At 38.9% G+C, this 17370-nt stretch overlaps 1 protein-coding gene across 2 annotated transcripts; it reads left to right on the top strand.

Annotated features, from left to right (window-relative positions):
- Window positions 1-196: 196 nt before the first annotated feature.
- Window positions 197-16168, top strand: wdr3 (WD repeat domain 3). Of its 2 annotated transcripts, none has more exons than XM_036560907.1 (27): window positions 197-293; window positions 737-941; window positions 1540-1749; window positions 1888-2006; window positions 2184-2262; window positions 2914-3009; window positions 3142-3240; window positions 3428-3529; window positions 3627-3724; window positions 3837-3938; window positions 4035-4265; window positions 5395-5488; window positions 5840-5941; window positions 6139-6224; window positions 7476-7614; window positions 8494-8550; window positions 8646-8746; window positions 9006-9117; window positions 9394-9528; window positions 12532-12582; window positions 12687-12752; window positions 12839-12931; window positions 13774-13824; window positions 14690-14733; window positions 15086-15214; window positions 15586-15679; window positions 15759-16168. In XM_036560907.1, the coding sequence occupies exons 2-27, from the start codon at window positions 768-770 to the stop codon at window positions 15912-15914; spliced, it is 2820 nt and encodes a 939-aa protein (XP_036416800.1). In that variant the 5' UTR covers window positions 197-293; window positions 737-767; the 3' UTR covers window positions 15915-16168. The 2 variants fall into 2 exon arrangements, with proteins under 2 accessions (XP_036416800.1, XP_036416774.1); XM_036560881.1 differs by having other exon boundaries at window positions 197-298; window positions 741-941.
- The last annotated feature ends 1202 nt before the right edge of the window (window positions 16169-17370 follow it).

Here is a 17370-nt window from a genome sequence, read left to right as displayed (position 1 = left end):
TAACATGATTCGGCAAGGCCAAAGTAATCGAAAGTACACAAAGTAATTTAAAGCACATTGATGTAATCCAATACACATAATATGATATTTAAACCGTTTACATAAATTCAAACAATGATCTATGTTTAAATTAACACAAAAAAACAAGGTTTACCCAGTTCATAAACCTCCAAATCGATCTGGGAAATCGATTACTCCGGACTTTGTTGAAGACCACATGTGACTGGATGATGGAAGAGCTCGACAACCTGCTGCTAGAAATCTATTAAATAAAATCAGTGGATTACTATTTAAAAAGGTACGTGGGTGAGCAGAGTTTGTACTGTAGTTGTTTGTGGAAAATTATTAGTTGAATTGTTAGATTATTTGATTTGCACCTCACATCACACACGTGGGTCCAGTCGACCAGTGAGTTTTAGCATGTTAGCCTGGACCACAACACTCTTAACACAGCAATGTTAAAATAGTCAGCAGTTGCATTCAGACGCCTCAGGCGGATAAGAAGTGACTTCAGCTTCGTGTAAGTTAATGTACGAAAGTTTAGCTACAGTTTACATAGTTTTCTAATATTGACTGTGACTCTAAGTGGAGATTTTGGAGTGAAAACAGGTTCAGTTAGCTGTTAGCTTGTCTTATTGACTGTTGACTAACTTAGGTTAGTTGTTGCATCTTAAACTTCACACTGTAAAAACTTTAGAATAAAATTTCTAATTGAAAACGTTTTCACTTTGTGTCCAAAGGTTGGGGAAAGCTTCCTGCGACTTGCCATGGGCCTGACTAAACAGTACCTGCGCTACACCCCCTCTGCTGTTTTCGGTGTGATTGGCAGCCAGAAATCCAACATCGTGTTTGTGACCCTGAGGGGCGGTGAGAGGGGGAGATACGTAGCGGTGGGAGCCTGCGAGCATGTGTTCATATGGGATGTGCGAAAAGCGGAGAAGGTAGCTAAAGTTTCAAGCCAGTAAGATCTCATTATCCCCCAGCTCAGTCCTTGAGGACCTGCAGACGGTTCATATGTTTACTCTGTTTCTCAAGCACACCTGTATCAGTTGCTTGCTTGGTTCAGATGTATTGGAAGGTGGGATGGAGTAAAGATGTGGACCATATGAGGGTCGCTAATGGCTGAACTGAGAGGCACTGCATTACTGTTCATGAGTTATGACTGTTACAAACAGTATCACTAATCTGCCTATTGCTCTCTAATTTGGTGTATTTTGTGGAAAACTCTGTCAGTGACCAAAAAGTAGGCATCTAGATGCATCTTATTGTGATCTAATGTGAACACTCGTTTGCACAAGGACATACTGCTTTACAGTTTGAAATAAAATTTGTGTTTTTCAAAGCCTAGCCAGTTTCCCAAAAGCATCTTAGCACAAAGAAGATTCTTAAAACGGCAGAGTGAGCAACACACTGAACTAATAAACTAATCTGTTTTCTTATGTCTCTGTGAGACTGATGATGTCTTGTGGTTGAATCAGTCGTAAATGACAGCTGTTAGCTGATTTACTCACCTGCTGTTTCAATTTGTTCTTTTCCTAGGTTTTAATCCTTGAGGGTAATAAACATGAGGTGACATATCTCTGCCCCTCTCCTGATGGTGTCCACATAGCTGTGGGCTATGAGGATGGCAGTGTGCGCATCTTCAGTCTATTAAATGGTGAAAGCAACGTCTCCTTTAATGGACATAAATCTGCTGTCACAAGCATCCAGTATGATGCCCTGGGAGCACGGCTTGTCACTGGGTCCAGGGTAAGAACAGAGCCTGTGTCTGATTTTTCTCCTTTGCACTACCCTGTAAAATGACACAAAGTGTGATCTGACATTTGTTCCTAAGTGAAGAATATCTCACTACAACTGTATAAGGAGCTGTTTTCTTTCTTTCTGAAGGACACAGACGTGATTGTGTGGGATGTGATAAACGAGTGTGGATTGTACAGACTCAAAGGGCACAAAGATGCCATCACACAGGCTTTGTTCTTAAAGAACAAAAATCTGCTGGTGACAAGGTCAGTCGGATTCCTTTTAAATAATGTAACAGCTCAAATACAAAAGGTTCTGAATTGAATCACTATGTGCTGTGTATCTTCAGTAGATTATCATTCTGTAAATTGTTAAAATTGTTTGTACTCTGATAAATGAAAGCCATTTTCTGAAATGACTTGCTTATATCGTATTTTTCCCAGCTCGAAGGACAGTTTTGTGAAATGGTGGGACTTGGATACCCAGCACTGTTTTAAGACCATGGTGGGCCACCGAAGTGAGGTGAGCAGATCCACCACATTACACCTGTTGCAAAATCAAATAACATCATACTGTCATTGTGAGGCTGTATATTTAGTACAAAAGTGCCTCTAATTTCTGGTGTAATCTGGTGTTTTAATGTTTGGAATTCATGTTATTTTGCAGTGTTATTCAAATGCAATTGTACAGTTGGGTAATTACTAGGGGGGGCTCAATTCCACTTTTTCATGTTTGATACCGATACCACAATATTGAGTATCTGCCCATAACAATACCACCCCCCCCTAAAAACTAAACTGTTAACTAAGCTTACATTTGCACTTGGTTTATATTCTATATTGATAGATGTGAGGCTGCTATTCTGACTTATTTCCATTTGTTTTTAATGTTAACAAATGACAAACACAAGGCAAAAATGTAAAATCAGCAAAACTAGACAGTACACACAACCACATTTCCTACTTGCAAACATAAAAGCAAATGATTGAAAACTTACTGTCAGCACATTTGTAACTCTGCTTATGTCAGTACACTGTGTGAGGGGGGGATAATTACTATCAAGTAACTCCATGCTTTTGTTACTGCTGGTGATAATGTTTTAGTGTTGAAGATGGCATTTTGCACATATTAGGAGCTATAAATAAATATCACTAATCCTCTTTCATTCTTTAGGTATGGGGAATGGTTCTGTTGAATCAGGAGAACAGGCTGCTGACTGGCTCAGCTGACAGTGAGCTCCGAGCTTGGGACATTGACTACCTGGAGGAGGTAAGGAGATATAATTTAGGCCATATGTTTACATGATGAAAAAGCTGTAAAATCCTTGTTCGGCGTATTACTGAAACATGAGAAATGTAATATTGTCTGTACTCATCTTTCCTGCAATATTAATCTCTTCAGAAGAAAGAAGTGGGGGAACCACGGGAGAAAAAAGGGAAAAGTCTTTTTGATGATGATGACGACAATGAAGATGAAGGCCCTAATGAAGACCCAGAGGAGGTGCTGCTCCTGTTATTAATGATAGTGCTTCTTCTCTGCCTTCTGTGCCCATATGATTGTTGTCTAGGTGTTGACATGTCTGGATATGATCTTATCATATCACTATAATTTTATGTGATATATTTTTGTGTTAGAAGAACATACTTCAGAACACGTTTGATCTTCCCTCTATCCTGTCTTTCTCCAGAGAATCCTCAGCTGTAAGAAAGCCGGCTCTGTTCTGAGGGAAGCCAGAGACAGGGTTGTGTCTTTGACTGCTGACCCCAAAGCTAAAGTCTTAGCATGTCATGTATGTATTTTCTGTGACTGTAAATTTAAAATATGCGAGATATTTGTTGTTAAATGGCTACAGTGTTATTGACTTCTCCAGTGGTTCATCTGTATAGGGCCTAGATGCCAATCTGGAGATCTTTGCTGTGCTTCCAGAGGAGGAAATTCAGAAGAAAATGGAGAGAAAGTTGAAGAAAGCCAAGAAGAAGGCCAAGTGTGTGATGACTATTTAGATTATTATGAACCAAACAATAAAAAATCAGCATTTTAACATCTAAAATTTCCTAAATGTCCTTTTGCACATAATTGTGGTGCCTGTGGTCCAGGTCTCAGGATGGAGATGCTGATGCAGCAGACCCAGTAGTGGAGAGAAAGTTGACAGATGAGATTCAAAAGCTGACCAATATAAAAGCCTCTTCCAAGATCAGGTCGGTGCAATCAGATATAGGGTAAATCATGCAATTCTCGACTCCTGTGCATGTAAATCTCTGATGGAGTAGTATTAATATCTGTGTTTTTCTCAGGTCTATGGACTGTTTTCTGTCTCCTAATGGTGAGATGAAGATTGCTCTGTTACTGCAGAATAACACAGTAGAGACGTACACTCTGAAGACCACAGAGAAGAACGCTACTGGTACCAAGACCTGTCGGCTCACACTCGGGGGCCACCGCACCGACGTTAGAACTCTAACCTTCAGTTCTGACAACATCGCTGTCCTCTCTGCCTCTGGAGAGACTGTCAAAGTGTGGAACAGGTCAGTCTAAAGACACACGGGCAGTGTGTGTATATTTTGGTTTCCCTGACTTCCTCAGAACCTATTGATAAGGAAAATGTCTTTTGTTGTGTTTTAAAATATTTATATTATTTTTATTATTCTGCCGGAGCTGTTATGTGAGAGATCATGTTTCTCTGCATTCGTTAAGAAAGACTGTAGCCTTTTCTGAACATTTCTTTCTGTAAGTGGTGAAAAGTGGCAGCACTCGACTCCTCCTCAGTCCACATGTACCTCTCCTCCATGCTGTTTGTGTCTAATTGTTGTAAGAGGTGCGTGGGGGGAAATTTGGTACATGAGATTAATTTTATCCTAAAAAAAATTTGTAGGTTTTTGCCACATTTCATGTATCGATGCAAAATTTCCTACTAAAGTTGATCAGAAAAAAAAAGTTTTGTTTATATTCATAAAATATTACAGACAGTTTGAATCTCTTTAGCCTACATCAACAAACATTTTGCAGTGTTAAAACTTTTTTTGCAAAAAGAAAAAAAAATCCTTTAGATGAAAACCTAGCTACTGATTTTGGCTAACTAATGTTTATCAGAAATGGTGGTCGTCTGACTTGATTGGTGATGAACTCTGCTGACGTTTTCCACCATTTCCGTTCATTATCTTTGTGTGTTAATGTTTATGAAAATGTGTCAAATAAAATATTACAGCGATGGAGGTGAATAATGAGGAGACAGTTGAATGTGTGGCTGTTTATTAAGGGGACTAACGTTTGCACATCTTGCACACTGGCTAAAGCTTTGAGAAATGGAAACTTGTTTAACAGCAGTGGGTGCAACTTCCAGTTCATTGCATTCAGTTTTTTGACATTTTTAACATAGGTAATTGCAGCTGTCCAGCTAATTAACTTAGCGTACATTTTAAATGTTATTTTAATTGTGTTTAAGTGTCAGTTGTGCAGGCATTGCCGGTTGCTTGGTAATAGATATAATTCCTAAAATAAGATTTGCTTCTGTAATACCATCTTGTGAAAAATCTTATCTTGACTTTTCACTTTTCTCTTGGAACCAAGAAAGGAGGTTTCTGTAATATGGACCCAGTTTCCTAACCTTTGTTCTAGTATCCTTGAGTTCTTAACCGGAATTTTTCTCTTTCTCAGATCCACTTTGCAGGTGATTCGCACCATGGCATGCGAGTATGCCCTCTGCTCACTGTTTGTGCCTGGAGATAGACAGATTATCATAGGAACCAAGGTACATCAATGTCCATTTTAATTCTTAAATTCTTGAGTGTTTTGCCAGATGTTCTTAAATACACTGGGTTGGTAACGACCCTGCACTTGCATCTAACACAAATTGATCTAAAAACTACTATGGTTGTGTAAAACTATCAAAACATTTTCTTTAACAATAAAGTAAAACACATTTTGCTAGATCTGAATATTTTGTCACTTTTCAGCTAGAAAAAGGAATGAAGTAGGAAGTGATGAGGTCATGGCTCACTGGTGGTTTCACTGAATGGGAAAAAGTTGAATGAAAGAAGATTAGTTTTTAATTTGATCTCCTTGTTTGAGTGTCTGTAATGGCCCCTTTGTTTTCTCACAGAGTGGAAAGATTCAGATTTTTGATCTTGCATCAGGAAGTCTGCTGGAGACTACAGAAGCACATGATGGAGCTCTGTGGTCCATCTGCCTTTCTCCTGATCAGGTGCTGAAGGAAACTACACTCACTGTTATTCTTTCAAAAAAAAATGTAGTCAGTGCGTAGCTGCTCTGTAGATGCTGCTTTTTCTTGTTACATCTGTACCTGCTTGTTCTTTGTTTGTCATTATGAAAAAAGATTAGAGTGAGTTTTTTATGTGTCTCTATGTTTACCACTTTTTTCATATGTATTTGTGTGTTCAGAGGGGTATCGTAACTGGAGGAGCAGACAAGACAGTGAAATTCTGGGACTTTGAGCTCATAAAAGACAATAAATCTGGACCAAACAAGTAAGACAAAATAGGATTACTGACCACTGCTCTTACTGTTGCTGCTGGCTAATGTATAGGTTGCGTATTAGTCAGTTATACTACAGTTCCAACCACACAATTGAATTGGTTCAAAAGCAGATGTTCTTTTTTCCGTAACATTTGTTGTATGTAGTTATTTCAGAGCTCCCACCAAGATAACATGACATAGTGCAGTTTAAATATAAACGTTTTTGTCAAAAAGAGTACTTTGAACAACTATACCAGACCTTGAGTTGTGAATAACATCTCGCAGCATATCAGTGTGCTCTGCACACTAACAAAATAGTGTAGTGCCATTACAACACATACACTACGTGTTTGGAAGAGAAGCTAAATAACTTTGTTGGTTACCAAGCCATGTTAGGTATTTGTTCAGCCCACGTTTAAGTACCTGTCCCCTTTGGTTGAATAATTTCCAGTGTATAGTTTGACTGTTCATTAACATTAGTAGTTTTCCACTGATAAACATAGCATTAGCTAGCTTTGTGGGTAACGTAATTTAGCAATGAAGAGTGTTATAAGCTTCTGTAAGCTGTGTTGCCAGAGAATTTTTACAAGCGATGAGCTAGGGTGGAAAGATAGGGCCGTTGTTTGTTTACTCGCTAAAACTGCCACACTGTTTCATAAATAAATCAGTCAGTCAAATTTGTCAACAGCTTAGCCTACGTCAGAGCCGGTTTATGAAGATCCTGGCCACTTCCTACACAGCAGAGGGCGCCTGCGAGAAAGTCCTCAAAGAATGGAAGACGAAAAGTTCAAATTGTTTCTCATCACTTGCCCAGAACTTTCCTTTGATTTTGGAAAGTAGAAGAATGTATTTCACTAATAAAGTAAAGAAAACATACCTGCATGTTTCCTTTTTTCTACAGCAAACGGGTTTTGGGCAGCAGAACGCTGGCATTAGTGCTAGTGAGTGCCAATTGGTTGGCGAGTGGAGCAGCTCATTGAATGTTTGCGCACATGAGGCACTGTTTTAAACTCCTATAACTCGAAAGCTCTTAAAATATAACAGCAGTGTTGAAATGTTTTATGCTATTCAGTGTTCAGGAAATAAGTGTATTCCTTTACATTAAAAATATTTAAGTATCTATGAATTGATTTTGCTCAAAAGCTCCATCTTAACCCATTTATTTTGGACCTGCTCGGGAGCGCCCTCTAGCGTTTGAGAAACCCAACTCAACTGTTGTATAAAAGCAGTGGAAAATTCTCACAGATGTATTCTTGCTGTAGGAGACTTACGGTGAAACACACTCGCACGCTGCAGTTGGATGAGGATGTACTGTGTGTGTGCTACAGTCCTAATCAGAGACTGCTGGCTGTCTCTCTGCTCGACTGCACTGTGAAGATATTCTACACAGATACACTAAAGGTACACTGTGCGGCATATACAGCAGAAGCACAACACAAACACTATTGATGCTCCTGTGTCTATAAGCTATTAAGACACTAGAACTTGAAATAAAACTGATGGGACCTGTTATTGCCATGAGCTGATGTCAAACATGTTTTATTCTGGCATGTTAGTCACATTTTCATTACCGTGGTCCACAGAACATAAACAATGAATCAATTCAGGAAAGCACAGTTTAGTGCAACCAAAAAGAATGCTCGATTTGTTATAATAGGTCATATGTTATATGTTCAGTATGTTCTATGTAGTATCATCTGACTATATCAGCATCACACAGTGTGAGAAAAGTGCAGTGTGCAAAGTTCATCCACACCACAAAAAACTCTGAGACGCTTTTCAGAAGCATTGTTTGACTAATAAATTTGTCAAGGCATAAGTCAAACTTTATCTTGGACCGCTCATAATTTTATCACAGTATATAATTCTGTAAATCTTTCATTTTATTGGTCTGTGATACAATGACTAATATTATGGTCAAGACATGGTAACCAAGCTATCCTGTCAGGTTTTATTCTGTTCTTTGGGTGATGATGGGTCAGCTCAGGCCATTTTTGGACAGAATTTTCTTGTACTTGGTTCAGTTTCTGACTCAAAACATAGTAATATATTTTAGGTCAGGTTTGGACAAAGCTTGGTCAGGCTCGGGCCAGGCTCAGAGAGAAAATTCTCAAGCTATATTTAAGTTCATACTAAACTTTCAGGCCTGATGAAAGCTCTGAAAGTTGCTGGTTCACCCATGCAATTAATCATGAACACGTTTGTCTGTGCTCCTTCATTATAAAAGGCAGTGGAAATGAGATTGATGTTATATATGTGTTTCTCCCTTTGTTTCTCTAGTTTTTCCTGTCCCTGTATGGACACAAACTGCCTGTGCTCTGCATGGACATTTCACATGTGAGTACACATGCCTAATCTAGTTTCAGTATGCAGTCATTTATTACAGCTTGCTTTTTAAAACCATAAGCTAATTTCTTAATGTTGTTCTTTAGGATAGTGCATTGATAGTCACTGGATCAGCAGACAGAAATGTGAAAGTGTGGGGTTTGGACTTTGGTGACTGCCATCGTTCAATGTTTGCACATGATGACAGGTAATTACTGCTTTTTGCTGCTTATACATTATTACATTTCTCTATTCATTTGATGGCCAGAGAGCCCAAAGAAAAGTATATGACTTCATCAGTGTGTGACATAAGTGTGGTAATTTCCTTCCCAGAGTCTGCTTTTAGTTAGTTATTTCTTATGTCCGGTATCAGTATGTATTCTGTACTGGTGCACAGTCACAAGGTGATGATGTCATCCCAGAAGGTCAGTCAGTATTTGTCATCTATTTTCTCTCTCTCTCTCCAGTGTAATGTTCCTTCAGTTTGTTCCAAAAACCCATCTGTTCTTCACAGCGGGGAAGGACAGGAAGATCAAACAGTGGGACGCAGACAAGTTTGAGCACATCCAGACACTGGAGGTGACATCTTTTAACAAAGTGGACCATTCTGCATATGCACATCTTCATGAGCTAAATGATTGTTCTGGGGTTCATGGGGTGAAAATAGCTATTATTGACTTCTAGGGCTAAACCTGTGTTAAGAATAGAACACAGTCAATAGGCAGCAAAGGTTGATTGCATTATGCAAGTAGAAGTCTGTTTTTCCTTGGAAAACAATCAATACAAGTATTGAGGAAAACATAGCTAAAGCCTTACTACTTTTCTGACCTTTAACTTTGGGTCTTTCTTTCTCAGGGTCACAAAGGTGAAGTATGGTGCCTTGCCATCAGTCCCAATGGAGACCACATCGTCTCCTCCTCTCACGATAAGTCCCTCAGGCTTTGGGAAAGAACAAGGGAGCCTATCATTCTGGAGGAGGAGAAGGAGATGGTGAGTGCCTGAAGGACAGAGGTGCTGGGGCTACTGGGAATCTCAAAGTACCCCTTAAGTTAAAATTAAAGCCATAAAAAATTATCTATGTTCATTAGTATATCCTTAAATTTAGCACAAATTTAATACATAATACATAAAAAACTTAAATTGTTAAAGTTTTTATGTATTATTGTTATGCCTAGAACACTACTAAAAAATGCACAGAAGCATTCCTGAACCTTAACAGTTATTAATAGTGCAAAGATCTGTGAACATGCACAATTATGCAAATTGTAAACACCCCCTTGCCACCCGGTTTTCAAACCATGCCCCTTACCTTCACCAAAAGGAATGCAGATGCTCCCTATGTAATAAAAATTATTAATAAAACATAAACTAGTGAAATTTTCAAAAAATCACCCATTAATGTTAAACCAGTCAAACAACTATTGCTAAATGCTGAACAGTGCAAGGTGATTATGCTAGCACTAGCTTAGCAAGCTGTTAACTTAGCACACCATGGAAACGGTTAGATTCTGTCTTTCTGTCACTCCAACACATATTCGAATGTTCAGATCTGAGTCTTTATTCTCTATACTTGTAGATATCGAACCTGTATTGTGGTCTTATTAAGCTAACACTAGACCCTGATGCTCCCAAGAACAGTATAATGGAACAAGATTTAGTGCTTCAGATTTGACTTAATTATTCTCAAAAGTTTTGTCAATGAAGCTTCAGTGAGCCAGAACTGAACCTGTGCTTTGAAGCTCGCTAAGCCTCTGGTGCAAACAAGGACAGTGTTGTGTGAAGTTGAAGCATACTAAGCTACTGCTACCAGGTTCTACACCATAAATGACAGATGTTTGTTGGAAAGATGTGAAACGTAAATATGACATTCATAATTTTAAATGGCACCATCATTTACTTATTTTAACTAACCATTAAAATACATTAGTACTTGCTCTCTGTAGCTGCAAGTAGTAATTTTCTCGTTAGCATATTTTAGCCTGTTGGACTGTGATAAGTAACTGCTTTCAAGTGCAAGTTGGGTGTATTTTCTGAGTTCATCAAAAATACATTTTTTGGGATGTCTTGTAGGCCAACTTGGTAAAAACAGTTTCTAAACGTGCGGATGTAACGCAATATCATGACATCAGGCTACAGTCTATTCTTAACAGCCATACAGTCGTCACCCTACCTATTTCAATATGTCTGTATGGTGATACAAAACAGCAGGACTGTGTACACATCAACCAGAGTGCTGAAGACGCATAAACACAACCAACACTGCAACACCCTCCCCTATAAAGCATGTGTCTGATCTCCATAGGCACGCTTGCCTAGTGAAGACAACATAACTAAGTAAAATTCACACAGCTGAGACGTGCAATGGCAAGGAAAAACACAACAAACTTAAAAACCTTAACCTAATCATCGTAGGAAAGAGCATACCAGCACAGCAGGCATAAAAATGTTTATGATCCAGTGTGTCTTACCTGTGATGACTCGATGCACTGAAGTAATGTTAGATGTTTGCTTCAACAATGACATTTTAAATTTGTTTTTGGCTTTGGATTGGTGGAAAACAACATGCTCTACAGAACGGAATCTTACTTTTAAACGTTCGCAGTCACGTCTTTTAACAACTGGAAATTTGCATTCAAACACTGGCCCACTAATAATGGACTGCAGGCTTGAGGCAATGGTCGATAGCAGCTGTGCTAAGCAGTGATTTAAAGAAGGCAGGGCTTGGGGAGGGAGTAATACTTTGATTGGTCATAATTCAGTGATGGCACTCACAGAAAACAAATCACATTTCATTATCTTAAAAAAGTCGGCTTAAAAAAATTGTCTTTACCCATTTGATTGGGTAGGCCTGCAAACAGTCCTACCAGTGGCTATGCCCCTGACATTCAAATGGTTCATGTGAGAGGTAAACAAAACACCTGAGGTTGTGAAAGAGGTATTGCATGTATGTTTATTTGCTTGCTTGCTGGTATCATTTTTGGCCTATTTTACTGGTGTTTTAACTCCTATGTAAGGTAGTTAACTGTACATCTTTAAAATTCACTTTAGCATTACCATTTATCTTGTGTGTACAGCTTATCCAATTGCATGAAATTTTTCATCGTACCAGAATGTGTCATCCAACTTTAAATGGCGTTCATGTGGTGCCTCCTGGTGGGAAACCTGTTTGTCCAATAAAACCAAAACCACTTGAAAGCAGTACAAGCTGCTACATTGTGCCCCCTCCGAATCGTTTTTGAATCATTGTAATCATTCTGTAAATGTTCTAAAAAGACTATGTTTTCAAAGGAAAAACAGGAACTGTGCACTGTTGTAACACATTTCACACAAATACCATACTACATCCAAGAGGAGTCAATCATTTCAAAAACACCATTTAAAAACAGGTTTTTGAATTCTTTAACCAAACATTTTTGCTTATATTTGCAAGCACCGTTTCCTGCACACATCATTTAAACCAGTTTTTAAAAAAACTACTTTCGTGTATATCTGTCTTCTACATTTATAGCATATTGTCACTTACCGCAGACAGTAATTTCCCTTTACAGAACAGAACAGAAACCTTCTGACAGGATACATATCTTAATTTTCAGTTTTCCTGAGCTTTGCAAACACTTTAAAATAGACAGAATGTACCAACAAAAAAAAAAAAAATAAATAAAATCTTACGTGAAACATTCGGTACACTGAGTTGCTACACACTGCCTGTTGTTGTTGTTTACAGGTTTACTGTTATTGATGTAAATTGGTCTTACTCAGAAAAGCATATTGTGATGCAATTTATTATGTTAATGAAAACAAATCATTCTGCCCACCCATAAGTACAGAAAATGCTTTGTAATTATTGTCCATGGTAATCAGCAGTGTGCTACAGATGTAGTAGATAGAGATGTGACCAATATGAAAATGTATCTGTATCTGAACAGCACTTAGCCACCAAACCTCAACCTGGTCATTTAACTTACTTTATTTCTGTCTGACTGACTTTTTCAGGAAAGAGAAGCAGAATTTGAAGAATCTTTGTCCAAAGGAGATGAGCCTGTGGTAAGCGGTTGTCTTGATATCTTCACAGATTGTTTGTGGCTTTCTCTTGTGTTTCAGTAATATCAGCTAGATTCATGATGATTTCATATCTCATTTATGCCCAGGTTCCTGGAGAGGCCAAGGGAGAAGCAGAGCCTGCAGGAAAGAAGACTATAGAGACAGTCAAAGCTGTGAGTTCACCAGCATCGAGGAAAGATAGTATGGTTCTGGTAATAACTGAAATATAACGCTCACCCTCTCCGGTTCTTCATTCTAGGCTGAGCGTATAATGGAGGCTCTAGAACTCTACAGAAAGGAGAGCAAGATGCTAGAGGAGCACGCAGCTGCTTGCAAGGCAGAAGGGAAGGAGGTGTGTTTGACTGTCTCTTCATACTTGCATCCTAGAATACACACACACACATCACTACTACTACTGTGCTCTGCAGTTCCTTTGCAACATCATTATATTCATCCATTTTTTTACTCAACATTTATGTTTCCTTGCAAAGTTAATCCATCCTTTGATTCAAAAGTAAAAACCAGAAAATGTTAAATTTAGGACATTTCAGTCTGAGATATGGAGGACAACTTGTTCAAGCACTTGTTATAAGCAGTATTGATTATTATAACTTTTTAGAGGGCTTCTCAAGGAAGCAATACATCTCCCACAAGTTGCACAAAATGCAGCAGCCCAGATCCTATCAACAGACAGTGCACTCTCAATTGCCTAGCACTCTGTTTGTTTATGATCCTCTTTGTAATCTTAGATCTCCTGACAGTAACTGACTTTCTGCAAGTAACCTGTGTAAATTACAGAAAAAGTAGAGAGGCCTCTTTCTGTTATTATGCATCTAAACTGTGGAACTTGCACAATTAGACAGTCAAGTTTGGTTCGTACTTTTAAGAAATATCTGAAAATATATCCTTTTAATTTAGCTTTAATTTAATATTATAATGCACATCAATTTAATTATTTTTTCACTTGATCTGTTTTTTTCCTTGTTCTTTTTCTTTGTTTTTTAAACTTAATATTTCAGTGTAAATCATTTTGAGCTGCTACATATACAAAACTCTTTAGTTCTAGAGTTTGATAGTTTCCCTACCCAAACACACCCACTAAACCTAGCAATTAACAGACGGGTGTAATCAGATGTGTTTGAGCAGGTAAATCACCAAATTGTGCTTGATTGTTTACATACTATTGTTTTGCAGTTACCACCCCCTCCAACGAACCCCATCCTTATGGCCTATGGTAGTATCTCGGTAAGCAGCACGTACTTAATTTGTATTTTAATAATGGCCTTTTACATCATAAACAGCAGGACTAGCTCCTTATCATGAAAGCAGAGACCTCTACAGACCTTTAAAGCGAAATCCATTGATTTTTCAAAATTTCAGAATAGTTAAGTTATTCAGAGTATTCTGATGTGAAATGGCTCACTGTAAAGGAACGTAGTTTCTTGGATTTTCTATACAGTGGTGGTGATGTGAGCAATTCTGACTCTGCAAGTTTCTCTAGAACAGAGTCTTTCATATCAGACTATTGTAGTCTGTTTTTTGGGGATTTTTTTCCCCCAATTTTCTCCACCCAATTCCACCCACTAGTTAGGACTCCCCCAATCACATGATATCAGGGTGATATCATAGAAGGGCAAAAGCTAGCACAGGCTTCCTCCAAATCCTGTGAAGCCAGCCACTGCCTCTTTTCGAACTTCTGCTAACAAAACGTCACTGGACAGCTGAACGTGCTCGGAGGACAACTTCCACAACTGTTACATCAGCTATTGAGCATCCGCTGAGTGATGGGGGAAGAAGTGGGGCCATCCTACACACCCAGGGCAAGGCCAGTTCTGCTTTTTTGGACTCCCAGCCACTGATGGCTGTAGCATCACCAGAGATGGAACTTGCGATCTCCTGATGATGGGGCCAATGCTTAGACATCCATATCAGGCTATTCTGAGTGACTTTGTTTACATCTTAACAACTGCATTATGTATTTTGAAAAATCAGTGGAATACCTGTTTAAATATATATGCTTAACTTAGTCTATTATCATGTCACAAAATGGATGTATACTGCTGTTTACTGCTCATTATTGCAGTAACCCATTTTTTCCGCTGTCCCACAGCCCTCTTGCTATGTGCTGGAGGTCCTCAAGAAGGTCCGGTCCAGGTAGGGAAATTACTCCTTTGCCAGTGTGCTGCATGGTGTACATGTGCTCTCTGCTGCTGCTTAAGGCCTACATACACTGAGAACACAGAACATGTACAAACATTTGTAAGGTGACAAATAGTGAACATTTGTGTGATTCTGTAGTAAAATGTTTGATTCTGATTCAGCTCATAAGCTAATTAGCAAGGCCTTCATGAACTGAATTCAGAGTGGTAGATGAGGGTAAACACATCTCCGTGTCACCTTTGCCCAGAAGGTCTGCAGTTTGACATGCCTGCTCTAGTGCATGTGAGATGTTAGTTAGTTAGTTTGTAAGTGTAGTTTAAGTAATTCTCTCTGCCTCTGATTTCAGTGAGCTGGAGGTTTCTCTGCTGGTGCTGCCGTTCCCCTACGTCCCCGATCTGCTCTCCCTCTTCAACACCTACATACAGCAGGGCCTAGAGGTGGAGCTGGTCTGCCGCTGCCTCTTCTTCTTGCTCAAGTATTTATGACCTCCTATTTTTCTGAATTACACCTACCAGCTTTGGTTACCAAGAACGTACATGCGGCACTGAGTTTTGCAACATTATCTATATCAGTGGTCACCAACCTTCCTCCTGGAGAGCTACTTTCCAGAAGAGTTTTGTTCCAGCCTGCCTCTAACATGCTGTGCAACACTGTGTCTGATCCAGCCAGTTAAGGACTTTTGCAGAAGTAAATTAGCTGGACCAGGTGTGGTAGATCGTGGTTGGAACTAGACTCCACAGCAAGGCAGATCTCCAGGATGACCACTGATCTATATTAAATGTGCCTAATAGTGGGATAAAATTTGAGTTAGAAATGCTTTGCACTAAAGTTTGTGTTCTTTTGAAGAATCCACTTTGGTCAGATCACCAGTAACCAGATGCTGCTGTCAGTTATCGATGAGTTGAGAACCAACACTATCTCCAAAGTCCGCGAAATCAGAGTAAGTATGTTTTACTTGCAGCAAACTCTGCTGTCTCCATTAGACTATCAGTTTTCATCACTCTGCTCAACTTCCTCAGGATGTGCTGGGCTTCAACAGTGCAGGCCTTCAGTTCCTCCAGCGGGAGATCGAGAGTAAAGAAGATGTGATGTTCTTTGCTGATGCCACAGGTCGCTTTGAGGAGAAGAAGAGAAAGAGGAGAAAGAGAGAAAGAGCCATTCTGACCATTACATGAACCAGTTCAAGAAACCAACCAAGCTAGAAAATGCCATCTAGGACTGTCTGTCTTTGTTCTTCATGAACCCTGTGATGGTCAGATCTTGATGTTTCGAGATGTTCACCATGTTTAGATTTTTTTATAAGCTTGGATGTGATGTATTTGCATTTGTAGTAGTCTTATAATAATTAATTTTTTCATTGACCTACTGCCTGAATTTGAGTCTCTTATTTACATGATTTTGAAATATACTTTCATGTCATCATAATGTACAAATCTATTGTTATGGACACCTCAGGCTCCAGTGGTGGAGTCAAGTTTAAAACTCGTCAGTGTTATAAATGGCATCATAAAATGGATTTATTTTGAATTGAGACTAATTTTTCCCTTTAAGTACAGGGAGGCCAGAAACGTGGTGAAATATGGGCTTTTCTACAGCTTTGCCTGTTTTAGAGCACGTTGGGGAGCGTGTTCAGGAGTGCAGTGGTAGGGTAACTCTGTGTGAGTGTTCAGTGGGGAGGACCATATCAGAGCTGACACCATAGCATGGGACCACCACAAAGACTTTTCATAGCATCCTAATGGAGCCAGGGACATGAAGGGGGGATTCTGTCTGAAAACTCTCCCAAACACAGACCAGTGGGGAAATGACTGTTTTCAGCAAAGTTTTATGGATGTCTGTGTATCATTGACAAGAACAGAAACATGAGTGCTTTCGTAATTTAGGTCATATGCACAGGTCAGGTTAAACTGACGGCAGCCGAAACACTGCAATGTGCAAAGATGAGCGAAAGGAACAGCAAGATGAAGTCTAAACATATTGATGACCCTATAAAAGTTACTTCACATAAGTAGTCCATTAAAACTGCAGTAATTTAACTGCAGAATATTAAAGTAACATTGACTGATCAGATGACTCGGCTAATCAGATTTAATCATTATCCAATATTAAACACTATAAAGCGGTTATTTGAGTAAGCAAAAAAACTAAACATATCAGTCCTGAATGTCTCATGCACACAAATAACTGATTAGACTCAGTATCCACTGATAATATTAAAGGACAAAAATGAGTCAGGATGTCCCTAATTAAATTGTAAGATGATGCCTAAAGCCATGTTGAAAGCTGAGTCATCTTGTATATCAAACTAATACAAAGTAGTCTGCAAACCAAAAATAACTAACAAAAATAATAAACTAGAGGACAGCAGAGCTGATAAATACACAGAAAAGACTGTAAGAATGATGTAACCTTAGAGCAGCGGTTCCCAACCCCAGTCCTGGTGTTTTCCCTACTCTACACATAACCCAGCGAATGAGGTGCTTGTTAAATGGTTAATGATTTGAATCAGGTGAGCTTTAAATCAACCAATCAGTTTGAAGAAAATAGGTATGTACTATATGCCATAATTAGGGATGCATCAATATTGATAATGGTATCAGCTATCAGCCTGATACTGTACTCATTTACTCA

The sequence above is a fragment of the Colossoma macropomum genome, unplaced genomic scaffold (genome assembly GCF_904425465.1).
Source record: "Colossoma macropomum unplaced genomic scaffold, Colossoma_macropomum, whole genome shotgun sequence".
Classification (NCBI taxonomy): Eukaryota; Metazoa; Chordata; class Actinopteri; order Characiformes; family Serrasalmidae; genus Colossoma; species Colossoma macropomum.
The sequence above is the reverse complement of the archived record's forward strand: the minus strand, read 5'-3'. Positions and strand labels throughout refer to the sequence as shown.

Bases quoted from the DNA above. Each gene is read 5' to 3' on its own strand.
- wdr3 (XM_036560907.1), top strand. From the start codon at position 768: ATGGGCCTGACTAAACAGTACCTGCGCTACACCCCCTCTGCTGTTTTC. The intron at 5,489-5,839 runs GTACATCAATGT...GTTTTCTCACAG, and splicing joins AGATTATCATAGGAACCAAG to AGTGGAAAGATTCAGATTTT. The intron at 8,551-8,645 runs GTGAGTACACAT...GTTGTTCTTTAG, and splicing joins TCTGCATGGACATTTCACAT to GATAGTGCATTGATAGTCAC.